The following is a 24,183-nucleotide window of genomic DNA, read 5'->3' on the forward strand; positions in this document are numbered from 1 at the left end:
GCTAGGTAAAAGCATCCTTGCTAAGCATTAACATGTGTTCCAGTTAACTGTATTCCTGTTTCTCCTTTTCTAATTGAAATACTCTAATGTTCACAATACTCAAAGCTGTGATTGTTACATCTCAGCTGTGGTTAAGATCACTCATTTTACATCTAAAGGGTGATGCCTTATTTTCCATCAAAAAATGGAGGTCTCTCTCCACGGATTTGCAGACCTTTGTATCGTCATCCCTCTTCACGAGGCAGTCACCAGAAGTAACTCTTTGGAAGAGCATTGGTCCTGTCCTACTCTTCCAGCCCTACATAAAGCAAAGTGCCATCATACAAAAAACTGAAAATGACATCTTCAGACTGCACTGAGTTTACCAAGGTAAGACATCTTAAGCACGATTTTCTGGAAGCTCCCCCCCAGCCCCTTAAGGCAGACAAAGTACCCTTCCCACTGTACTAAAAAGACTCAGCCGTTCAAGTAAAGTCTTTTAAAAAATATAGATTTATTTTAAGCACATGAAACATCAGGAGAGGCACAATTAGAGAAAGTACAACATCACAATGAGCTTGTGGCCAGACTGCAAGCAATAACTTAGAGGCAGAGGTTACCATTTCACATATGAAAACCTGCTGAAAGTTGGTTATTATTGTAGTAGACAGTCTAGGCTTTGCTCATCTCAGTTTTCATTTGAAAATATCTTCTCATTTCATCCCTTCCAAGTTTTTATTGAGAAGTATTTGCCTAAATAGCTATATATTTTAAATACTGGATAAAGTGCATTCAGATGAAGGATGGAAAAAGATAAAGGCCCAATTTCCCGTGCACTAGAGAGGACCAAGGCAAAACGTATTCAAATCATTGACTAGAAAGAGCTTGGTTTTGAACCAAACCCCAAGAACACTGAGTAATGGCACAGTAATGCAAACATGGTTTCTAGGAGACAGCTTTAGAGTAGATACCAAGTACTAGAACTATGGTTTGACAGCATATTTGCCTTTCAAGCTTTGCAGAGCAAGGTCACATTCCTCTGTTGATAACTGCGAGAATAAAAAACACGCTGAAGTTTGAAATGTTCCCCCCACTGTGATCCTGAACAGTTGTTACTGTAAATAACATGGTATTTATTTTGAAATAGTCCATTAATTCTTAGGTCTTACTGTCTGCATTTTCCTCTAGACTGTAAGCTGCTATCTTGGCATTCCAATTAGTAATTTGTTGTTAAAAGTGCAGCCATTTCCACCTGTCACCAGCCTTTAGGCCTAAAGTGGTTTCTGTTAACCCCTGTGAACCAGCATGTCTTGTTCAGAAGCTTAGACTTTCTGGTTCCTAAGTAGTTAAGGGCAATCTAAAGATAGCCAAAAAACACAGTCTTCAACTCTCAGCTTCCTGTAACTCATTTCTGTGTGTCTCAGAAATTTGAGAATGGCTAAATGATATTGCAAATGAAAACACTCTAGCATAATTTTTTTCCCTTAAGTAATGTTTGGGATATAGAGAAATTGAGCAGCACCAAAAATTCCACTTATTTTTAGACAAGTGGACTCCTCAGTCTGCATTCTGAGAGGTCACTGCAGTGCTGAAGCCTTGTACCCCTCTTAGCACACCTGTTACTTTTGTGGAAACATGAACTTGGGAGACACTGAACAACATTCCCAGTACTGTGATACTGACATTAAGAATTGAACAGTGGTTTTTCCCTTACAATCAAACAGGAATAACTCTTCCTGTTATGAAAATTAAAAAAACAAAAATAACCTTTTTTAAATTATAACTTCCATCTCTACATCAGTTGTGCTTATGAACAGCTGGGGAAAATATCCTGTAGAATTCAAGAGGTGAATTATTTAACTCTTCTCAGTCATCCTTTTTGTCAGAGATACTTGAGCTATCTTCTTCATTGCCTTCAGGACAGACTTTATTTCTTGCAAGTGGTGTTTCTGAGACTGGGGCTGTGCTCCTAACTGGGCTGTGTTTGCCTTTGGGTGGCTCAGTGTCATGCTCCTCAAACATACCTAGCTGGTGTCTCTGTAGATCTAAGTACGTAGTAAACAACGTGGCATATTCTGGATGCTTGACTGCAAAGTTCTTGAACTCCTCTGAAAAACATTAAAAAACACAGATGTTATATTGCAGCAACAGAATCAAAGAAAATTTCACTGCCCGCTTCTTTCACTGAAGCTGATCTCCAGTTAGTTCCTTCTAAAAAATCCTGAGAATATCACACAAAGTATCTAAGTTTGTGCTTCAAAAAAGCTCTCCCCAGAAACAAGGTATGAGAACCATCAGGGAATTTGAGGGAATTAAAAAAGGAAACTCCCTGTCAATATGACTATAAGAGTATTCTTTCTAACAAAAGGACATAACTTACCATAGGAGAGCTTCCCAGTTTCATCTGCATCTATTTCTTTGAAGAGCACAGAAACATCAAGCTCAGGGAGCCCCAGTGCTGACTGAATGATAGAAGCAAACTCATCTTCTGTTATAGTGCCATCTTCATCCATGTCAAAGAGCTGGAAGAGACAGAATGTGTAAAAATACTTTACCTATGAACCCTCTGTGCACATCAGCCACTCATCGCTGCTTTCTAGCATTCAGGAGCTCTGTGAACAATGCCTGGGATTTGAAGAGCCTGGAACAGGACTAAGCAGACACTTTGCAGAGCAATGTCCATGCCATAGCTGGGAACAGAACATTCTGCCAAAACAAACCAACCTCACAGTTGAACCTTGGTTCAGTGATAAAAATAATACAAAACTGATAAAACACAAACAAAGATGTAGATTTATTGTCACCATGAGCTATGCTAAGAGTCTACTGGATTCAGCCAGTCTATACTGGAACATCTTAGGTTTTAGTCTCCATTTTCATTAGGCACACCTGCTATCAGCTTGAACTTGCTATCATAGTTTATGCTCTGACATATCTAAATTTTAGTGTATGTGACTGATCACTCACTAAGGAATTAATTGTAAATAACATGAATTTTGGTTCCTGGAATGCAGGCAGTTGAGGTACACTAAGCATCCCATCCTTCCCAGTGCATCCTTAACCATCTGCTATGAATCACCCCTGGAGAAATACAATGGATGGAGGGCTGTCATTCTTAAATATTTGCTCCAGGCAAACTTTGCCATTGTGAAGGAAAAGACATTTAGTGGCACAGAAAACAAGCAGCAAAAGGAACCCAAGTTCCATTTTAGACAGGCTTTTACCAGCTGAACCAGTTGTTTTGTGCTGAAACTGGAAAGTAAAACAAATTACTGATTTTATAATCAGCACACTTGTTAAGATACCAAAGAGTATCTTAAGAAGAGTCTAGGAAACATCACAATGGAACAGCAACAATAGCTGCTAGGCTTGCTTCTTCATAGGAATCTGTACTGAGTAAATATCCTTAAAAATGAACAAATCACCTTGAACAACTCTAGTGCTTATCTGGAAAGAAGCCAATGGCTATAATGGATTGCCACAAAACCTCTGGTACTTCCCAAGTATGCATGAGTACTAGGAAGCACCCAGTTTACAAGGAACGTGAGCAGTATCTCAATATGTTGTTCAGTAGATTGCATAAGACCAGATTAATGGGTAAAACAACTGGATCTATGTCAAAGAGCCACTAAAAAAAGAGCTAAGGATTCACAGCATTGGTCATGTATTGCCTGCATGTATCTGAGATGTGAAAGGAGCTACTGCTCCTTGACTGCTTGTACTATCAGGGCACCACAGGAACCACAGCAGTTCCTAGATGCAGCCCAGTTTTGGATGTGCCAGTCCTGAACAGCCCTTGATTTCTTTTCCCCTCTTTGTTAAGAACAATGGCTCTAGTGAGATTTGACCCACAAAAGGATATTACTCCATCTATTGTGACATTGAAGAATCACAGCAGAAAAAAAAAACCTCAGGCAAAAAAACTACAAGTGCTGCTGAATCATTTTTGGAGTTAGCCTGCCAAGTTACATATTCATTAGTGCCTTCAGATGGCTTTTGAAACCCTTCTCTATGATGCCTGCAATTCTTCCCCTCCCTTTCACACTCTAAATGTCAATTGGTTTAAGAGAATTACTCACATTTGCATAACAGATTGAAGCTATAAACTTATGATTTGAAAGCTAACAGACTTACAGTCAGTCTTGATTTGTCAGGTTTGTAGATTTACACTAAATTGAACTTACCTTAAATGCCATCCGAATAGTCTCCTCTGTGTTGGCTGGGTTACAAAGAATAGACAAACCAATTACATACTCCCTGAAGTCGATGGTGCCATCTCCATTCTGTAACCCAAACATGCACAGCAGTAGTTATAGTTAATACTACAAATCACTTTAAGAGCTCTTCTGTAAATCAAACACAACACATGCACTAAGACAGTTTACAATACCAGAGGTTTTTGTTCTTCCTGGGAAAAAACCTAAGAGCTTGCTAAATCCATAATACTAAGGCTGGAGTAGCAATATACATGTTTTCAGTAGCTACAACTGGGTAAAAATTTCTATTTTATAAACAAGCAAAACACAAACAAAAAAGAATTGAAACAACTTAAAGTTTTTCTTTAGTACATGGCCTTCAGGAAGGCTCTAAGAATAACTGGAACCCAGGTGCTTGAGGTAATTGTAGCAGTGCATGCAGCACTGGCACTTGCAGAACTTCAGAGACCAATGCAACAATCCGGAATCAACAGGTCAAGAGTGAGGCTGTTGCTTAGAGTTTGGACCTTCAGCAATAAAATAGATGTCAGTGAAAGGACAACCAAATCACCCTGGTTTATCTTAAGCTTTCCTTTGAAGCCTATGCACTGTCCTACCTTTTAAGAAAGGCAAGGAGTTCATTGGAACCGCCTCTGTAATAATTCCAGTTTTGATCTGAACAAACATTTCAATGTGTTAACTACAAAGCTACATCAACAAAATATTTGAAGCTTGTTTTGATGGGATTTGTGATTAATTTATTAATGTGTAAGCTGCATTATATTTGCAGACAGGGAGAATGGCAGATGCCTGATGAAATCTATGCTTATGTCAGTAGTGTTTCTGTCACCACACTGGAAGTTTCTTGAGTGTTTTGGGAAACATCTGTCTGGGCAAAAGCCATCTGCAAGTCTTGGTGGGACACAGAGCAGGTAACAACAGCATAATAGAAATGACAAGTAGTTAATTGTTTTGAATATTCACAATAAGGGCATTCATCAAAAGTGTTTTAAAAGCACTCTGAAGTGTAAAGCAGAATTCCCTTTGTGGATAATGTGTTCTGCATTTCAACAAGAACATTATCTTAAAAAGTGGAGTGCCTACATATGAGAACAGCACAAAACTTTTTCAGCCAAGTGAGAGAGAGGTGGTTGGCTGGGTAAATCTGCAGCAAAGTCAGACCAGGATTCTATTTTTGGCTCTCCTACCAACTTCTAATGTCTACTTGAGCATACCAGCTATTTAAAGTAAACTTTAGAATAATTTAATTAAAAACAACTTCTGAAAGAAGTTAACACAGCTGCGGCTGCACATGGAAATGTGACAAGAAAAAAGACAAAATAAAGGTCAGTTTGCTTTCATTAAAGTGTGAAAACTCAGTAATCAAAACTGAGCACAGTCTGATAGACAGAACTCCAGCCATTTTAGTGGGAAATAAAGTTACTATGCTTGCAAGATCATGTTGTGACTAGTTCTACTAAACTCTAGGACGCTGGCTAGCTTCCAAATGCTCTGGTATTTTGGTTAAGGAGAAATGACGGGGTTGCTGCCTGGAAACAGAAATGGAAGTTAAACTGAAAATACAGGAAAACCTTCAGTGCTTATGTAATACCACAGCAAAAAGCACTTGCAATTATCTTTCTATGTGTATCTGTGTTTGCAGCATGAATACAATAATATTTTAAGCAAGCAACATGTGAGCTGAGCTCCAGTTCTCTAAATGGCAAAGTAGAACAACAGAATTTGGGTATTTGTAGTTATGCTACACAAAACAATCAAAACATAGTGTAACCTTAACAACTCTTGTTTTTCTTTAAGGAAGACAGCTTTCTGCTACTGTCTTCTCTATAGCATGCTATGGTAACTGGGCTTTTGTGTTGTTTTTTTTAATATAATACAGTAAATCTTAGACTTTGGAAAACAAGAAAGTTTACTTTTGAGGAGGTATCACACTACCTCCTGCTCGCTTCTCTATTGCTCAGAGCCCATATGGCACTATGTGGCACAATGGATAACTGAGTGCTTTTCCGCTGAAGAACTGGGAGGAGGCTGAATGCCATTAGGAAGGAACTAGCCCCTTTTTTTCTGAGACAGTATTACTATTTTTCTGTTTTCTATTAAACAAAGTGTAGAAGAAAAAGTCTGGACACAAACTGTAAGTCAGTTTCAAGTAAAAGGTTTCTGCAAGTATACCAGGGAGGGTATCTTATCAATTTCAAAAATACTATTTGCTAAGTGCAAGTGCAAGATTTAGAAATCAAAGCTATGGAAATTTACAGACCAAACCAAACCAAACCAAACCAAACCAAACCAAACCAAACCAAACCTCTGTGTCCCTGGGGAAGGGCAGGGGCATGAGGACTCTCACATCTGGAGACTGCCTCTAGTGCCAGGCTGTGTATTTAACTAATCTTTTCACATTCCAGCCGGCTCAGACACACCTAAGATAATTTTTGTTTAAAGCAGCAGAACCTTGCTAAGAAATCCGCCTTATGCAAGAGGTGTTTTGATCAACAATGTAATCCTTAATTCAAATAAATGTACCTTTGACAGTTCATGTTACTACTTTTTTTTTTTTTTTTTTTAATTCAGAAGTTGACATCTTAGCCAGAACTGCATAACTACCTTGAGTGGGATGCTGCACTCCAATGAAATTTCACTCAGATAGCCAGAGGCTGATTTTGGCTGTCTGTCTGCTATGTGACTGCATAATTATTTCAAGTTTCTCTAAATATAAATGTAGTATTTTGTTTGCTTTATAACTATGTTTAGGCTTGAAGGAAAGAGAGAAAAGACTAGTTCATGGAACTGTAGGAGGGAGAAGATCATTGCAAAAGTAGCCTTGTGTAAGTCTTCAATTTTATCCTGGCCACCAGATAGACCTGACAGTAGCACTGAGGTTTTGCTTCAGCAGCCAAGCATGAAAAAGCAGAAGTAGAAAGGAAATGGAATGATTATGTAACTTCACTGATCATTACAGTTATTGCAACTCTAATGTTTTTCCCCTTGTTAGAAATAACTGTACAAGACTACCAGTGACTGCCTTCAGGCAAACAGCCTTTATTTCAGCTTAGAGACTGCTGACAAATGAGAACAGCAACATCAACACCAAACTTAGGAGCTTTTTTATATAATAGCTATACTCGTATGCAAACCACTTTACATTAAAAAGTAACTAAGCTTAGATCTTTCCAATATATTCCCTAAGCTTAGAGTTTAGAATTTTCTGAAGACAGAGTTATGCAACTGCCCAATCAACAACCCACACAAACCCCTCAGAAAAGCAGACTGGTGCATGCACAAGAGGAATCACTACACTTGAAGCTGATCCATCTACTGCTAGCTACACCTGCCTTAAAAGACTAAAGGCAAAGACTACAGTTGTACAGCAGAGGATTTTAGCCCTCCACGTGTATCTTCCACACGAAGCTGCTTTTTGCCACGCCTTCACGAATACATGGTCAGCTGCAGCCAGTCTTCAATGGTCACTCTGACATGCCCACTTCCATCTTGGTCCAGGGACTTGAAGGCCCGGAACATGCTGTCCAGCCGCACCAGGCAGCTGATGAAGCTGTTGAAATCCATGCTGCCGTCCTCAGCGGCGTATCTGCGCACGATCACCTGGCACAGCTGCTCGTTCAGGTGGAACCCCGCAGCCTTCAAAGCGTTTGGCAGCTGGGCTCTCCCAACAGTGCCTGACTGATCAGTATCGTACTGCTTGTACACACACTGCCACTTCTTGACGTTGTTCCACAGATACTTGAACTCCTCAAAGCCCAGTTTGCCGCTCGTATCGCTGTCCATGACGGCGACCATGCTACGGCAGGTGTCCAAGCTGAAGCCATCCGTCTTCAAGTCTTGGTGTCTGGAAAGAACTTTGTTCAGGATGTCCCTTAGCTCTGTGGCACACACTTCCATATCATCTCCAGCCAGCTGGGCAAACAGGCGACGGAACTGTCTGATCTCATCACTCTCCTGAGCTTCCACATTTGTAAAATGATTGCGAGGAGGTGGAGGTGGCTCTGGATTATACTGAGCTGCCGCTTCACTTATAAGGTTGACGAGACCTCCAACAAGTCCTCCAATATTCCCTGCACCTCCACCTCCTGTTAGGAGCCCTCCAAGGCCACGTGCAAGGCTTCCTCCACGACTACTACCACTTCCTCCACTCAGCAAAGCTTTTGCAAGGAACATTGTGAAGATTTTTTGAAGCGAGTTACTCAAAGATCCAGCGTTCTGTAGCTCTCCGAAGCTGTTTTGCGTCTGACTTGGGTGTGGGCAAAACACAGCTTATCTGCATGCTTAGACTTCCCCATGTCTGTGCATGTCTCTGGCTGCCAGTTACGTCTCACTGGTTTCAGTCAGGTGTTGGTACGCCTCTATTTCTTTTCTTCTTTGCATCGTTATGTTTATGTGATTTGAGGAACCATTTTAGAGAAAAAAAATAATGAGGCTGAAACGCAGAAAGCAGTCTCAGAATGCCTGTGCTCATACCTGAAGCAATTTGAAAACAGCCCTGTTAGATGAGCATGACTGTTCCTCAGTTGTGTGGATCTCCTTAAAGGTGAATGCAGCTTTGTACTTGTTTGTTTTCGCAATCTTTTATTCCCTCAAACTTTTAGTGAACTGAGCATTACTTTGCTAGTTCTTGTCGTTGATGTTGCACCATATAAAGAAATTGAAATGGTTGTCTTTAATTACTCTGGTTGCCACAGCACATTTATGATGTAGGTACTGTGCTTCAGGACCCAGACTACATGCCTCAGGAGCCAATGGTCCAAGATGGGGAGGCAGGAATGACCAAAGGATGAGTACCTAGCTCTGTTAGAGCTTCAACACATTCAGCAGTTCAAGAAATAAATTTGGCTCTATCCTATTTTAGAGCTTGTCAAAAGTTTTCACCTGGAAAAATCCTGGAACAGTTTTAACCAGCATATACCATGGCTTCCCAAGGACAGATGTACTGCTAAGACTAACTGATCAGGAAGAGTGATGGTGAGCTGGGAAAGCTCTTATAGTTAAGAGAAAACCTCCAGTCCACAGGCACTTGCAGGACAACAGGGTGTGTGCACTGCAGCACGTGTGGAGGCCTAAAAGTATGATTAATTCTATCTCTGCTCTAGTCATTGATGCTTCTGGTATTGAGAGAAATACAGCCATTTTTGTCATCCTCAGAGAGAAGCAGAAAATTGGAGAGATTAGCACTGACTAGAGGTAAAGCCTAAATGATCATGTTAACACACAGCCCCCTTTATGGCTGGAGAGAAGCAAGAGGAGTCTCTGTAAAGTCTAACAGCATCCTTCACAAGCACAGCAGAAACACTGCAGTGCTCCAGTTAACACTTCAGTTAGTTTCACTCTGTCTTAAATTATCTAATTAATAACAACAGCTAACTAAGCTATCAAAACATACATAAGATCAAAATCTGCAGTTGGCAAAAGAAAATATTCAGCTGTTACCAGCATGAAGATTATTGTCTGATACTGGTGCAGCAACTTGGCCCAAGTGAAGGCTGCCATCTCCCAAGGCAGAAATTAATGAATGTTTTCCCCACTGAAATTTATGAACAAAACTGTAAGTCACCTACCTTGCTTACAGAAACTGTTAACCAGGAAGCATTTACTAAGCTGGACATAATGAATTATAATAAATATCCTTTTGGTACGTTATTTCTAACAAAATATTGTCAACAAGTCAGTTAACTGATTACTCACCCTGTCAAAAAGTAGAAACAGCTCTCTGAGGACATCTGAAATAGGCAGCTTCAAGTACTCAGCAAACTCCTCAATTCCAATTCTTCCCCCTTTGGAAGCACTTGCAATAGCAGCAAAAGTATCCAACTGCTCTCTGACATGATTCCATTTTAGGCTATGCAAACATGAGGGAGAGGAGATATTTCTATACAGCAGTTCTCGGACAGATGGAATTTCAGTAGGAGTTATTACAGTGTTCAAAGATGAAAAACTGCCAAACAGGGCACGTGTGTACAGCATTTCTAATGCTACTTCAGACCAGATATTTTACTTTAAATCAGTAATTAAGGACTGCTCCCCTCTGGTTATTAATATTAAAAGCAGGCAGTTCTATGCTTGGGTATGTCAGACTTCCATAGACTAACTTCCCAAACTGTCCAATTACTAGGCTGCTCCAGCAGAGAGCTTTTCATCACTGTACATTCAGGTGTAACAATATTTTGCTCCATCATGCTCTAGGGTAAGCATTTCCTTGACTGAGGGAGCACGTGTCAGCTCTTAATAGCAACCTCTCTACCCAAAAACTCACTATTGCTAGAGCCTCAGAAGCATCAGATCTCTGCAGAAATATACTACTGCACCTGGTAAGAATAATTAGGATTGCCATGTAACTATTCCAGATGGAGTTCTATAAATGGATATATAGCACATAATAGTAAGTCAAGATTTATTAAACACACTGAGATTTCACCACAGCCATGCCAGGTTGTTTGATGGAATATGGTTACATGGCTCAGTCCTCAAAGTCCACTGTATCCAGACAGAAAAAACTGACATCATTAGTGACACACGGCTGCACAGTAAAACTAAGAACAGTAAGCTGAAGTATCAGGCTGGAAAAAGGCTTTTTACTTCCTGCCACAAGCTGCCAGTGCCTCACCACTAAAACAATTTAAATTTGCACCAAGATTACCATCAAGTGCTTAAAACAGGTACTGCTCTTTCTCACCCTTTGGTGAGAAAAATCTTTTCTCTTGCAACACTGGAGACAAAAATTACTCGGGATTAGTCCTTACTGGGATTTTCCTCATCTCTGACTTCCTTGTAATTTATGTAAGTTGTATGCATAAATACACTATATTACACACGGCCAAGTCTGTTGTCTGGTTATTTAATCTTTGTCAGACAGCCATCAACACCTGCAGCACTTTAGTTATTATGCTACCAAGAGATAAAACTTCCCTTACTTGAGTTTCTTGCTAATTTTGGTGAACTCCACCAGCCCAGCTTCCATGGGTAAAGTCAACTGCCCTGCTGAAATCATCAGTCTGCAATCTTCAAAAGTGTGATCAGTGATTGGCACATTCAAAGCACTGAAATAAAATTAAGGAAAAAGCAAAATCAATTTCGTATATGAAAAGATCTTTTTGTTGATGGCTTCCCTTCTCTGATATGCGAAACAAATGGTAATTCATTCTTGCACTGCTGCAAGTAGGACAAAGCAATACACACCATTTCATGAAACTGTGAAACCACACCGGGAAACTACATTATGGCAGCACCATGAGGTTTTAATGTTTACAATCTTGTAAATGCAGCCCAGTAATGCTGCAGAACAAACCACCACCCACTTTTCCTTGCCAAGCAGAACAGATGATTTTATTCCAGTTTTCTACGAATTGAACATACGTTCCAATGTAAGACAACCTTCTTTATGCTCCATGTAAAAACAATCAGGGTAATGTAGTATATGAGTTTGACACCTCCTGGTGAAAATCTAGAGTAATTCCTATATATAGTACCTGGGACTTGATTAAATTGTACTTTATGGATAGGCTGTATGTGGAATTTCTGGATATAAAAGAACAGCTCTCAAAGGTTTTACTGATGATCAATTACTTACTTTGCCATGGTTTGCCGGACTCTGTTGGCAAAAAGAATTGGATCATTCTTTTCTTCCTCAGTAGGAACATGAACAGGCAGAAACTGAAAGGGATGAGTTATTCAATCAATTCAATAGTTACCACTTCATCAGGAACATGAGCAATTTCTTATTTTTGAGTGCAGGACAACAGGAGAAAAACATCAGCTGTGCAATGAGAGGACTGGGCGCTAGAGGTCTCAACCACCTTAGAAAATGCTCAGGCTCTTCTGCCCTCTCCACACAAATGAGATTTACTGCAAAACTGCTTCTTAAGGATTGGTAGAAGCTTCTTTAATATGTAAAATCAATCCCCCAAAGAAAGAAAGTATAATAAATACATATTTAGTTAAAAGCTTAAATGCTGCACTGGTAAGAATGTGAGTTTGAAATATTGCATACTTCAAAGATGTTTTTAAATACACACTGCAGTCCCACCTCCTACCTGTTAATTTTATCTGTCAGCATGTGACTGGTAAGTTTCCTGTACACTTTTCCCCCCATGACAAAAACATTAAGGAATCATAGTTCTGAGTTGTAAATAGCACACTAACTGGATACAATTTTGGAACTCCAAGCAGAAGAAAAAAAATCCCAACAACCCCCTCTCCTACCACACCTAGGAAACACCCCAGTTATCTAAATGGTAAGATGCTTCCTATTGAGGATTCAGTATTAATAAGTAAGAAGTTGGAAGTATTTTTTCACTAAAATAGCCTCTAGATGAACTATTATCTGTTGTGGCATGAACCAGCACCTGTTTGCAAAGTAGTGTGTGTGGAGGAGTGCTTTGCTCTTTCTATTTCAGTCGACAGTGTTTGCTCACAGCCCTGTTTACTGGGCCTTTTCCCTGCTATGGTTATCATTTATCTGAGTTCTGCTGCTCTGCACCCTGCCCTTAATTCATAGAATATAACAATTCCAAAATAAGGTGTTTCTCATGGTTCACTGGAAGAAAGTTGTTAATTATGTGCTACTATCTTGCTTTAGTTATAGTGCAGGTGCTGGTGATGCATTATTACAGTGCTAACTCTCCCATATAAACACAGTTCGTCCTGAATAGCCTTCTAAAATTAGTTTTTAAGGAATGCTTTCTCTTTATGATTAAAACCAGTGAGTTTATGGAATTATCTGTCAAATAACCATAGCAATTTTCTATTTATAATTAAAAGTTGTTTCCCCTGTAAGGAGAGGAGAAGTCCAGCTATTCACATGAATATTTGAGATTTCATTCCTTCTGTAAGCAGTTGCCAGCTTTGTTCAAGGTCTGAAACAGGTCCCTGATTATTACAACTCCCCTTCAGAAGTCACATAACTTGAACCGAGAAAGCCCAGGCACACAGTACACAGAAAACTCTGTCATCACTGGGTGAGATGAAATCATAACTCCAGGTTTATCTATGCAAACATGGTCATGGTTTTCAAAGTGGTCATTTACGTCACTTGAGGCTGAGGTCTTGCTCACAGAGCAATGTAAATTCCTGGCAGCTTAAACACTACCTTCATCCCCTTCAAAAAAACCCCCTACAATTATTCCTAAAACCTGTTTGCCAGAAACAACAGCTGAGGAGCAAGAATTTGGTTTCTTGACCTCCTGCAGTGGCTGCACGATCTCACACCCTTAGCTGCTTATCTGCTAGAGAGTGGCAAGTACATCTTCCCAGTCAAACTCAGTCCTGTATGAAAAATCCTTCACACATCTTTCAGTAGCAAAAATATTTCTCTGATCTGTTTCTCCGATCCTGTGACCTAGTCTCTCTTCTAACAGAATTTGTCAAATGCTGTATTTTTTGCAGCCCTAAAACTCACTGCCAGGCTCAGCCTCATGTTCAACATCCCAGTGTTAGAGCTGGACTGGACATGGACACACAGCCCTGGAGCCCACCACTGCTCCAAAACAGCAGGTAGAGGCAGTGCAAGACTGGTGGGGGTGGAGAGACTACTTGCTCACAGGATGGGACAGTCAACAGAAATGTCCACTCCTAAAAGGAGTAGTTGGATTCCCTCCTTCTAAAAGTTTCTCTTTTCAGAAACTGAAAGGTTTTTGCACTGATGCTAAGAAATTAGTTTCATTCTGGGGACACACATGCTGCTGTGAAAGCTGAAAATTTTTTCATGTTTCAGTTTCATGTCTTGGAATATGAAATTTATTTTCTAACAAACAAGTTTGACTTCTGTTCTGAAGTAGGGGAAAATGAAGCTTTTCCTTCAACTGGAAGGGCTACATTAACTGTTTCTTGCTCCCTTGTATATAAATCACATAGCAATGCCCTACTGAAAAAAACTATTAGGATAATTATCTCTGGATCACACCTACAAATATGTGCCTAATACATGCACTATACAGTCACAAGATTCTCCCTTAAAATGAATTTCATTGTTCCACAACACAGACTACATTGCCAACTGTTAGCAGTAACAACAGTGCCTGTATTCACAAAGCTTTGGACTCTGCTAAGTTCTGTGTTTTGCCAATAGAGCAAAAGATGTCATTTTCTCCCCTTCCTCATGTTCCTAAACCAACTTAGTCCACACTGACAATCCTTTGTGGTCTGGTAGGGAATGTGTTTTGAAAGTTGTCTCTTTGACAGGGAGCAGTTAGTGTGGGTGGATACATGAATTCTTTTCACATTAAGACAAGTGGATGTTGTTTCAGATGTTGTTCTGTGTTCAGATGTCTCTGTGCTGTGCAGTAGATTTTAATGATCAAGGGAACTGGTTCCTTATATGAGCTCAGCACAAGTACTTGAATGAGCTCTTAGTTGTAGAAATCTCTGAGACTCCAGTCTGGGGAGATGGTGAGGCACAGGAGGTTGCTGTGAAGGGATGAGAGAAATGGGTAGGTAGGAAAAAGACACTGTTACCTTTGAAAGAATGTATGCTAATTCTTAGTTTCAACATCTGTAGAATTCATGTGGTGATAATTAACAGTGATTTTATAATGCTCTAAAAATAAAGACATTTCTGGCAGCTGTCTTAGAAACTCATCAGAATGATACATACATATGGACAACAAATTAAATCTATTATTTACTGTGATGCTTGTTCTTGGTTCCGAGACATTTGTTTATTCTTCCCTAGAAATAACTAATAATGTGAATAATGCATTTATATTAAAGCAGAAATTCCCTGGTTGCTAAATCTTAGTACAAAAATATTTCCAATTCTTACCTCAACTTCTAATCTTGTGAAGATCTGACACAGTGTCATTATGCACAGCTCTTTACTGCAAGCGAAGAGGAAGAAAAAATAAATTTTACTTATTTAAAACAAAGTATTTGCATGTCAGTAGATCAAACTTTTTAAAAGCACAAAAACCAAAAGGCAGTATTAGGTAAGGTTTTTATGTACCTTGCAGTGGAGTTTCCTACAATGTTACTTTTCACATTTTTTCTAACAGGGCTTCAGCATATAGCTGCTGCTTGCTCACAGGGCAAGCAACTTGTCTGCTCTCATGCACATTAAGAATTCTGCACAGCTCTTTGGCCACTAAAATGTCTCCTTCTCTTTAAAGAGGTCCATGGATACTGGATTTTAAGCTTTAAGAGCTTTGATTCTGAGAAGTAGAAGTAGAGTAGTTCTCTCTTTATTTTATCTTTTATTCTCTCAGCTGCAATATAGGACCAGAAACTTCCTTATGCAGAACTGGATTTGTTAGTATTTTCTAGTCATTTTGCAAATTATAGTAACATTTACAGAGATGTGTTAATGAAGTGCCAGTAGGGTCAGGACCATCAGTGCTTCTTTAAAAAGTCACAATTTTAGGATCAACAGATAAGCTAGGGGGAGGAGGAAACTACTGAAGAGGATAAGCACAGTCATTTCTACCTCTGACTTGCTCTTTGAACTGTGATTTTGAAGCAGAAATGCACACTTGATCTTTAAAGCAGATGCATTATAACAGAAAATTTTTAAGCAGTCTTTCTCTGTTCTTGTTTTGGACAAAATAAAAAAGAAAAGGGAAAAGGCAAGAGAACCTATGGGATCCTGTCTATTTTCTGCGCAAGTCCACTCTAAATGCTCCATTTTCTAACACAGCAGGTATACCTCCCAGCAAGGCACAAAAGTAAGAGAGAAGTAGTAAGTGAAAGCAGGAACTGCGTCAGGAGGTTTCTGAGCAGGAGACTGGTACTGTCCCATCCTGGCTGCAATATCCAGTAAGTTTTACAAAGTGAGACAGTTCTGCATTTTGTGATCTGCATGTTTGTGCAGGGAATATTCTTCTGGTTCCAGTTAGTTTTGTTAAACATCTATGGATTCTTCTCTATCCATCCTTCTCTCCTCATGATTTTTCTAAGCAGCTCCTTTCACCTGCTCACAGGTTTTGATTTGAGCCCTCACCATACCCAGCCACCAGGCTTAGAGCATTTCTCCATTCTGAGTGAATGGGCAGCCTCCTCCCTCCCATGGGAATACCTCTAATTTCATTTCTTTCTTTGCCTATTCCTACTGCATCTATCATAACTGAAGATACAGCTCTATTTTAATCTTTCAGTGTAAACCCTCCATAGAGGACATCTGTAGTATGTATTGAATTTGCAATGTTAATTAGTCTCAGTATGCTGATAAATGTATCAGCAATAGTAGTAACAGAAAAAAATCTTGGGAAATCGAAATGGACGTTTTCATCAAGCCGACTGTCTAAGCGTCCAGATGTTCGGATTATATATATTAAAAGAATACATATATTTATATATAAATATATATATATATTTATAAAGTTAGCTTAAAAGGTCCTTATGATCTGCTTCACTAGTCCAAGTCTGTTTCAAAATTAGCTGCCTTACAAATGTTAGACAGTAAATCACGACTACTGTACCTAGATACACTACATATTCCACATGAAAATGTGGATAGATGGATCCTGAAAACGCACATTTTAATGAATGTCTGTAAAGTGAAAAGTATTTTCCAGACGTATTTTCAGTGCAGTTGTGAAGGTTCTTGAATACTTTCCTTTGTTCTAGTGTAATGTGTGAAACAGGAGAAAATGGGAAAAAAAAGAGTGGCAGAACTGGAAATAATATTTTCCTTTGCTAATCCCCTTTCTCTAGCCATTCTGACATGAAATCTATTGCATGACAGCATTATCTCCAGGTATTTCCCCCTCATAAAAACAGATCTAGAAGAACATGTGTCTTGGCTTAGTGGAATCTCCTTGGCAGACTGTTTAGCAACAGGAGAAAAACTTCTGTATGTAATTTTCAGTATGATTAATAAACTTACAATGAATAGCCCTGCCATGTCCAGGTCACAGTATCCTAAGGAAAAAAATAAAACACAGAAATGTATGACAAAACCAGATGAAAGTTAGTGAGCATATAAATTACAATTTAAAACAGGCACAAGTTTAGTAAAAGTGGATGATGTTTTTATAGGCCTGTAGTGAAAATAAAGGTGTTACAGCAAATAGGATTCCCTGCCTCAAAAATTTGGAAATAAGCATGGCAGACATTTATAAACAATTGGGAATAACATTTACAGCCAGTTATATATAGTAAATCATTCACTCTGATCTATACAACAGAATAGGGAAAAGAAAAATTATTAAGATTTTGTCAGTGGGCCTTACTAGTCTCTTTAGAGAGGCATTCTCATAAATATGTCTCATTTAGCTTTTAAGGACATTTCTGCATAATTCATCATGCTTTTTTCTTTGATATTTTGTTTTTCTTTTTTTTACTCTATGTTTATTACTTCTTTTACAGTGTGTACTGGCAGATCCTTAAATCTTATCAGTGAAATACCAATATAGCAATACCAATCCCCTTGAATGTCACTATTGACGTTCATTTGTAAAAGGATACACAAAGGAGTCTTTGCAAATAACAACAATAACAACCACATTTTTAATCTTAACAAAACATTAGGAAGTGAAAGTTTGGTCTTTTCTGGATTTGTTGGAAGACCAGGAAATTTTAAAATAATTGAAATGGTCCCAGCCTTACAGGTGGAGTAAAGTGGAGCTGCACAAGGAATGCTGCATGGAAAGAACATCTGCAAAGCTGCTCTCCTGAGGAGGGGTGCTGGATGTACTACATGGCTCAGCTTCGCTTCTGCTCAGAAACTTTGCAAGTTCCTTTGCAGAAAGGCTATATTGAGGTTAACCAAAAAGTGATGACTACTAGGGAAGTTGTGACCATTTTAGACTTCAAAGTACAGGCTCTGTGGCACTGCAGGAAGTTTCCAACTTCCGCCACAATAATTTCCTGTCTCCCCTCTTTAGCTAAGAAGCCCAGCAGAAACTTTTCACGGTCAGAATAGCAATTACACCATGGTGACACTTGGCAAGCCTGGCTGCTTCCAGGAGCTCTTCAGTGCTAAAGCTTGGAACAACATATTCTTCAGTGACTATGCAAAGTATTATTGTATGTAGCACTTAGGTCAGGTTTTGCCTTCTGAATTATTAGTTAGTAACAGAAGAATGTTCTGCTCACCAGCTTGTTGGGGTATCGGAGTAACACGGGTTGGACAGGGACTCGCGGTACAAAGGCACCTACAGCCACAAATTAGAACTAATTGTTACAACTAAGCTTAATATAGCAATTGGGAGCTTTAAAGTGATTTATTTCAGACAACAGTACCTGGAAGGAGACATTTTTAAAAATGCAAGGAGAAGGAGAAGTGCTCTACTTCAGTTTTTTGTTTGTTGTTTGATTTGGGTTTTATATATATAGTAGGTTGGGTTTTGTTTTTTATTTGTTTTTAAATCATCATCACAACCAGCAATATGTCAGGACATAAAAGGGTTTGGCTCCATCTCAATGAGAAAGCTGCCTAAGATCCCTGGACTGTTCAAGCTCATTTTCTGTGCATTATCTCCCCACTAATGGGCATTAATTTCAAAGGATAAGATGCTCACAAGACTTTTGAGCATGTACTGAATCACTCTGTGATCTATCATCACACGTGATACGGATCTGGGCATGTAGTAATGGTTTTGTAACACTTCTACCCAAGACACTGTAAAATAGTTAGGTTTTAAAAACACTGTAAAAAAGTGTCAGGTTGCTCGGCTTTCTTAACTTAAGGGCAGGACAACAATCTAATGATCAGTAATGCAGTGAAGTATGTTACTGTCTTAAAAATTATTTGTTTTCCTGGCTTGCTAAGCATTTCGCAAAGACATTTTGTAACTTGGTTACTAAGTCTTGTATGGCAAAATTTACAGGAATCTAAGACAGTCCAACTGTTAGCTGAGATAAAAGAACATCATTAGAGTAAGTTCATACATTCATCTCATAACAATCACAGTTGAGTTTCTGAGTAAATAAATTAGATGAAAATTGTAGCCAGAAAAATCTCCCAACTAACTAACACAATACGTCACAGATATTTTGCATTCCACACAATAGCACAAACCAGAGAAGTAAGCTGACTAGTATAAAAGAGTGGGTTTAGTGCCACTGAAACCTTAATAATGTAAGGGATTCCTACAGTGCTGTTGTGGATGATGTACCTTCACAAGTTCAGTCCTTACTACAACTATCAAATTAATAGCACACATTTTTTTCCAACAACAATGGGATAAAATCTCTCACCTTGTTTAAATGTTATCAGGCAGGATCGGTTTGTGCAGGTGCCTTCTGGGAAAATCAGTATCTTGGATTTAAAGGAGAGAAAAATATATATGCATACATATATTTCATAAAAGGATTATAGTTCAATATCTGTTATGCACAAGCTGACATTATACAAGCTCTGTGACCTGTTGTACTGTATTTTATATCATTACTATTTCCAAAGGAAACAAACATATTCATGAAAGATGCTCACAATATTATTAATCTGGTTCATCTTGATTTGTAAGCCAATGCCTTCTAAGAAAGGAGCTCTGGGGAAAGAGCTCCTTATCAGTTCAGAAATATGGTACAAAAGGCTTTAAGTGTTTCACTTGTAATTTCAGTGCTGGTAATAATAGAATTGTTCCTCTGACAGCAGTTCCTTATTGAGCTGCTGGGTGTATAAATATAGGAGTCTGGGCAGAAAGGAAGTGAATGAGGTACTTGGGCATTTACAGGCAGAGATACTATCAGTGAGATGCCAGCTGTGATGAGATCACAGCTTGAGCAGCAGAGCAAAAGGCAGAGAAGGCATGTGCTGTGAGCAGAGCTCTGAAGGCATTACACACCACAGCAGCCTGTGGACCCCAGTGACTCAGACACATCAACAGCCAAAAGGTTTCTGAATTAGTGTCTGAGAGAGTACATGAAGTGCACTGTGAACTGCAGTGTGACACACCGAATCCAGCGCCCTATGGAACACAAGCTTTGTGTTTCTCATAACACCACAGGATCACAAGCAGCATTCTAAAAACACCCCGGCACAAAATGGTCTGGATCAAGTGTTCAAGCTGTGCTCCCACTTGAGTCTGAATGAACAGCTCAAGGCTAGCTGTTAGAGGCCTCAGTAGGTCACACCCAAGGGACACACACTGTTCAAGGGTATGACAGAGGCAACTGCACACAGCAAGTTACAGCCAGTCCTCCACAACACATCCGGTAATCAGAAACTGTGGCTAGGGCACAGGACTAGGAATCACCCAGTGATACCCCCAGTTGTACAGCTGACTCAGTCTTGGAGATTCCCAGATTACTTGACTCATAATCTATTTATGCCACAGTACATATCTAGGTTTCAGCCCAAGTGAAGCACTAGTGCAGGAGCCCACTTCCCTTTCCTCCTCATGCTGCTTTCAGCAGAGATCAGGTCTACCAGGACATTCATCCATAACAGTTTAGCAATTCATAACTACCAGTGTAGTACGTAAGCCCAGTATTAAAAAAAATTGGCACGTGCACATTTAACTGACAGATTTTAAAAAATAATGGAGGCTCTAAAATTATTTAGCATAGCTTAGAAAAATACATTAATGAGTCAAAGTACCCTAAATGTTAAAAAAGCTTTAAGGAAGGTACTTATGAAGTAAAAATGTATGAAATAATGTCATTACAAAAAAAATGGCAAGTGTTGGTCTTCCCTACTTGAATGGTCTCTGTTTCCACAGACTGTTCAAAAAGTAGAGCAGTAAACAGCAGGTCTAGCTGTCACAGAAACCTCCTACTGAAGGCTATAATCCTCACTTACCTCTTAATTTTCTTCAAAAATTAAATTTGTTCCTCAGTGGAACAAAGGTGAAGGGAAATTTAATTTTTCTTAGTCATTTAGGGGGTATCCAACTATGACTCAAGAGACATCATGATTTCAGCTACTGAACTATTTTAAGTAAATTAACCCCCAAGTAAACAAGTCAAGAGGGAATTCAAAACACAAAGCAAGAGTTTATACTCAAATCTGCACAGGAGATGTTTGAAGAAAGGTCTTATATTATCACTGACTGGATTTGTCCAGCAGCATGGCAATGACATTGTACTCATAGTATCTGAAGGCGATGTGAGACCAGAGTCAGTGCAACAAGAAGAAAGCAGAAAGTCACTCCCAAATGAGATGTCAGTAGATGCACAACTACTCCCAGTCTTTCTTCTTCCACAGGATGTGGATTTCCATCCCAGGCCTCTGCTTTTCATATAAGCAGCAGAGCCGTTGCCTTAACACTCTCCTCCCTCCTGATCAGCCCCTGGCCCATTAGCTCGTCGAGATGGACGCAGAACAGTAGCTTGCTGCTGAGCAATGACCACGGGAAACACTGCAGAAGCAGTGTTGCTTCCATGTCAAAATCCTTCCACAGTTCAGATCAATCTAAAAATATTGGGTTTAGTGCATTATTAACCTGAAGAGTGAACTGAGCTCCACCTTGTCTATACCCTACGTGAGAAACTAAGGTTTTGAGCTAAAGTACTGTTTGTACTGATCTTGGACATTCTGGTTTAGCCATCTCATCAACTGCTCATCCTCTACCTGGTGTGAGCACAGCTGTACAGTCTAGGTTCAGAATACTGATCCACACATACCAATGCAATTCATCTGCTACACTGAAGTCAGCACGTTAAGACTTGAAAAGGGAAAAGAGACAGTCAAGAGACACCTGCATTTGCAACAACAATTGGTACTGGCTGGATTTAACTGATCCATCTGTCACAAAAGAACTCCTTCTGGACACCAGATTTTTCCCCCCTTAACCCAGTCATATACCTGAGAGCTGACTTCATTTCTGTACACTTTAAGAAATCTATCCAGCTGGTCACTTGTGACACTGTGATGCACAATGAACAGGGAATAGGAATATATCACAGAAGAGATATTAGTAGTGTATTTATTACCTGTGGCCACTGGCCTCTTGATAATGCCCGCCTAGTTATCTCAGCGACTGTGTTCTTCCGTGAATCAGGGTCTTGACGAGAAACTGCTACAGGCTGCAGGGAACTTAAAATTGCTGTTAAACAGATAAAAAAAACTGCCTTATACTAGTGCTTAGAAAACACATGGGGTTCAAAGCTTACTAATAGCAAAAACTTGTTATTCGTACACTAGGAGACAGACTCCACACAAACAACTTTCGGACTAAATTGGTAAGAGTGTTACTTATCTCTTTATTCTCTTTCTGCAAAATGGGAAGTAAGACACAGAAGACATACCCAGCCTGCCAGCTGAGGAGCTTTACAGTAGACATAAACATGCAAAATTCACCCAAATACATTCTGTTACTTTTCACTAAGCATTTCCACACAATTCTAAGAGAGTGACCTGACTGGGTCTGTTCACGGGCCACGCTCAGGCCTAACTTGTGCAGACTGCATCCAAAATGTAGTTTTAGCCTTCCCTTTTCCATTACAAAGCATGCATGGCTTCAATGTAAATTACAGGAAAAAAACCCTCATTTAATCAGAAGTCTACATTAGAATGCGTGGACCTTTGTGATGAGAAACCTGGCGAAGAATTATCTTCTCTGTCCCAATCCTGTGCTTTTAAGCTAAAATCAATATATTCTCTGTTCATTTCTTTTCTACAAAACCACTTTGCTATGTTGCCTACTATGTTTAGTTCTGGGTTACTGTATAGCCAGCAGAAAATCTACAGCTGATTCTAGCAATAATGCAAATGGGGATTCTTTTTGTGCCAGAAGGAGGAGAAAATAATAGAAGCATGACTCATCTGATCTTTTCCATTCCCTGCATTTCCTTTTTGAGTAACTCTTTTATTCCTTCCTGGTCTTCCTCCCATTAAAGAAATCCATAACAGTGCCTGCAAGTTTAATCTTATAAATGTGGTATTTTCCAGACTACTGTAGTTTGGGTCTGTTTTGAAATAACCTTCACTCACATTTGTGGGCCACACTGTTAAAAGACAGCAGTGGAACAGATTTTTTTGAGCTCCTACTGGGAGAATTACCTGAGCAACTGCAAAACATGTTTTCATTAAAAAACAAGTTCAAAATGATATTCTATTTCATACCTGGAAAAAAACAGCGTAATTTCTAGGCATTCTTACCAATTCAGAAAGATAACGCGTCATAGTGATTTCATTGGAAATAATCTGTCAGTATCTTTGGAAGCTAAAAAACTAAAAGTCTCCCCTTAAATCACTTTAGGAGATAAAATTTTTGGCCCAATGTTGAGTTGTTGACTTGTAACTTTGAAATTTTTTTCATAAATACTTACTGCCAAAAACTGGAGTTGACAAATTCTCTGCTCTAGTCACTATTGATGGCATTCCAGTCAGGGCACAAATAATGGCATCAAAAAAGCTTGAATGAGGGGCTGCAACAAAGATTGGGGCTTCTGGTAGACTCGCTACCTTCCCTTTCACTTTAACTTGGAATCCCATCACCAAGTACGCAGTACGAGTCAGGCTGGAGAGAGCTGTCTGGATCATCCTCCTTGTTAACAGAAACACAAAAACATCGTCCAGCTTACAGTCAGTACTTATTTTGTACTTCAAAAGAAAAGCCCCTAACAGATTTCCCAGTTCTAACCAGCAATGGGGCCCCACACAGGGTAGCAATGCTACTCACCAGCAGAATGTAGGGCTAAAGGGGAAGTAGGGAAGGGGACATCACCTTTTCCTGATGGAAGATAATGCAATGTACAGCACCCTGTGAAACCCTCTTCCCAGGTACACTATTTCTCGTGGCATATTTTATGGCATTGTACCATAACACTATTGTGAGGGGAGTAATTAGCAGATTTACTGTCTTTTCTGTAAGAATATATGTAACTGATACTGGTTTTTTACTATCAGTTTTAAACAAGAATGATTAAATGGCAGTGTTTACTTACTGCAACGTGCTCCCACAGTAGGGGACACGTTCCTTTTGTGGGACTCTCCCTAACCTTTTGGTTTTGTTAGAATTCACCTCTCCTGTCTCCTCCTCCTCCTGCAGCTGCAGTGCATTGTGCCTAGAAGGGAACTTCAGTACTTTGAGGTCAGAAGTGAGTGAGTGAAACCCAGAACCCACAGAAGCAGCTGTGAAATACTTCAAGGGCAATGCAGCTG

General features: G+C 39.5%; 2 protein-coding genes across 5 annotated transcripts in view; both read right to left on the bottom strand.

Moving 5' to 3' along the window:
- Positions 1-474: 474 nt before the first annotated feature.
- LPCAT2 (lysophosphatidylcholine acyltransferase 2) overlaps positions 475-24,183 on the bottom strand; it is a 29,854-nt gene continuing 6,145 nt past the window's right edge. For 2 of the 4 annotated variants that reach the window (XM_014255568.2, XM_014255570.2), the window contains 12 exons: positions 23,349-23,566; positions 22,011-22,144; positions 19,332-19,392; positions 18,228-18,286; positions 17,017-17,051; positions 14,962-15,016; positions 11,773-11,855; positions 11,117-11,242; positions 9,891-10,044; positions 4,164-4,262; positions 2,360-2,501; positions 475-2,087 (listed from right to left, as the gene is read on the bottom strand). In XM_014255568.2, coding sequence (XP_014111043.1) covers positions 1,846-2,087; positions 2,360-2,501; positions 4,164-4,262; positions 9,891-10,044; positions 11,117-11,242; positions 11,773-11,855; positions 14,962-15,016; positions 17,017-17,051; positions 18,228-18,286; positions 19,332-19,392; positions 22,011-22,144; positions 23,349-23,566 — 1,408 coding nt within the window. In that variant the 3' untranslated portion in view covers positions 475-1,845. The remainder of the gene's footprint in view (positions 2,088-2,359; positions 2,502-4,163; positions 4,263-9,890; positions 10,045-11,116; positions 11,243-11,772; positions 11,856-14,961; positions 15,017-17,016; positions 17,052-18,227; positions 18,287-19,331; positions 19,393-22,010; positions 22,145-23,348; positions 23,567-24,183) is intronic. The other 2 variants (XM_014255569.2, XM_005526353.3) reach the window with 1 other exon arrangement.
- On the bottom strand, positions 7,324-8,653 carry CAPNS2 (calpain small subunit 2). The gene has a single exon (XM_005526352.3). It carries the CDS (start codon positions 8,367-8,369, stop codon positions 7,623-7,625), a length of 747 nt encoding a protein of 248 aa, XP_005526409.2. The 5' UTR covers positions 8,370-8,653; the 3' UTR covers positions 7,324-7,622.

This window comes from Pseudopodoces humilis, chromosome 14 (assembly GCF_049639895.1).
Source record: "Pseudopodoces humilis isolate 2021_Gansu_Grassland_sample_001 chromosome 14, ASM4963989v1, whole genome shotgun sequence".
NCBI lineage: Eukaryota > Metazoa > Chordata > Aves > Passeriformes > Paridae > Pseudopodoces > Pseudopodoces humilis.

Excerpts from the sequence above, each read along its gene's own strand:
- CAPNS2 (XM_005526352.3), bottom strand. The coding sequence starts at position 8,369 with ATGTTCCTTGCAAAAGCTTTGCTGAGTGGAGGAAGTGGTAGTAGTCGT.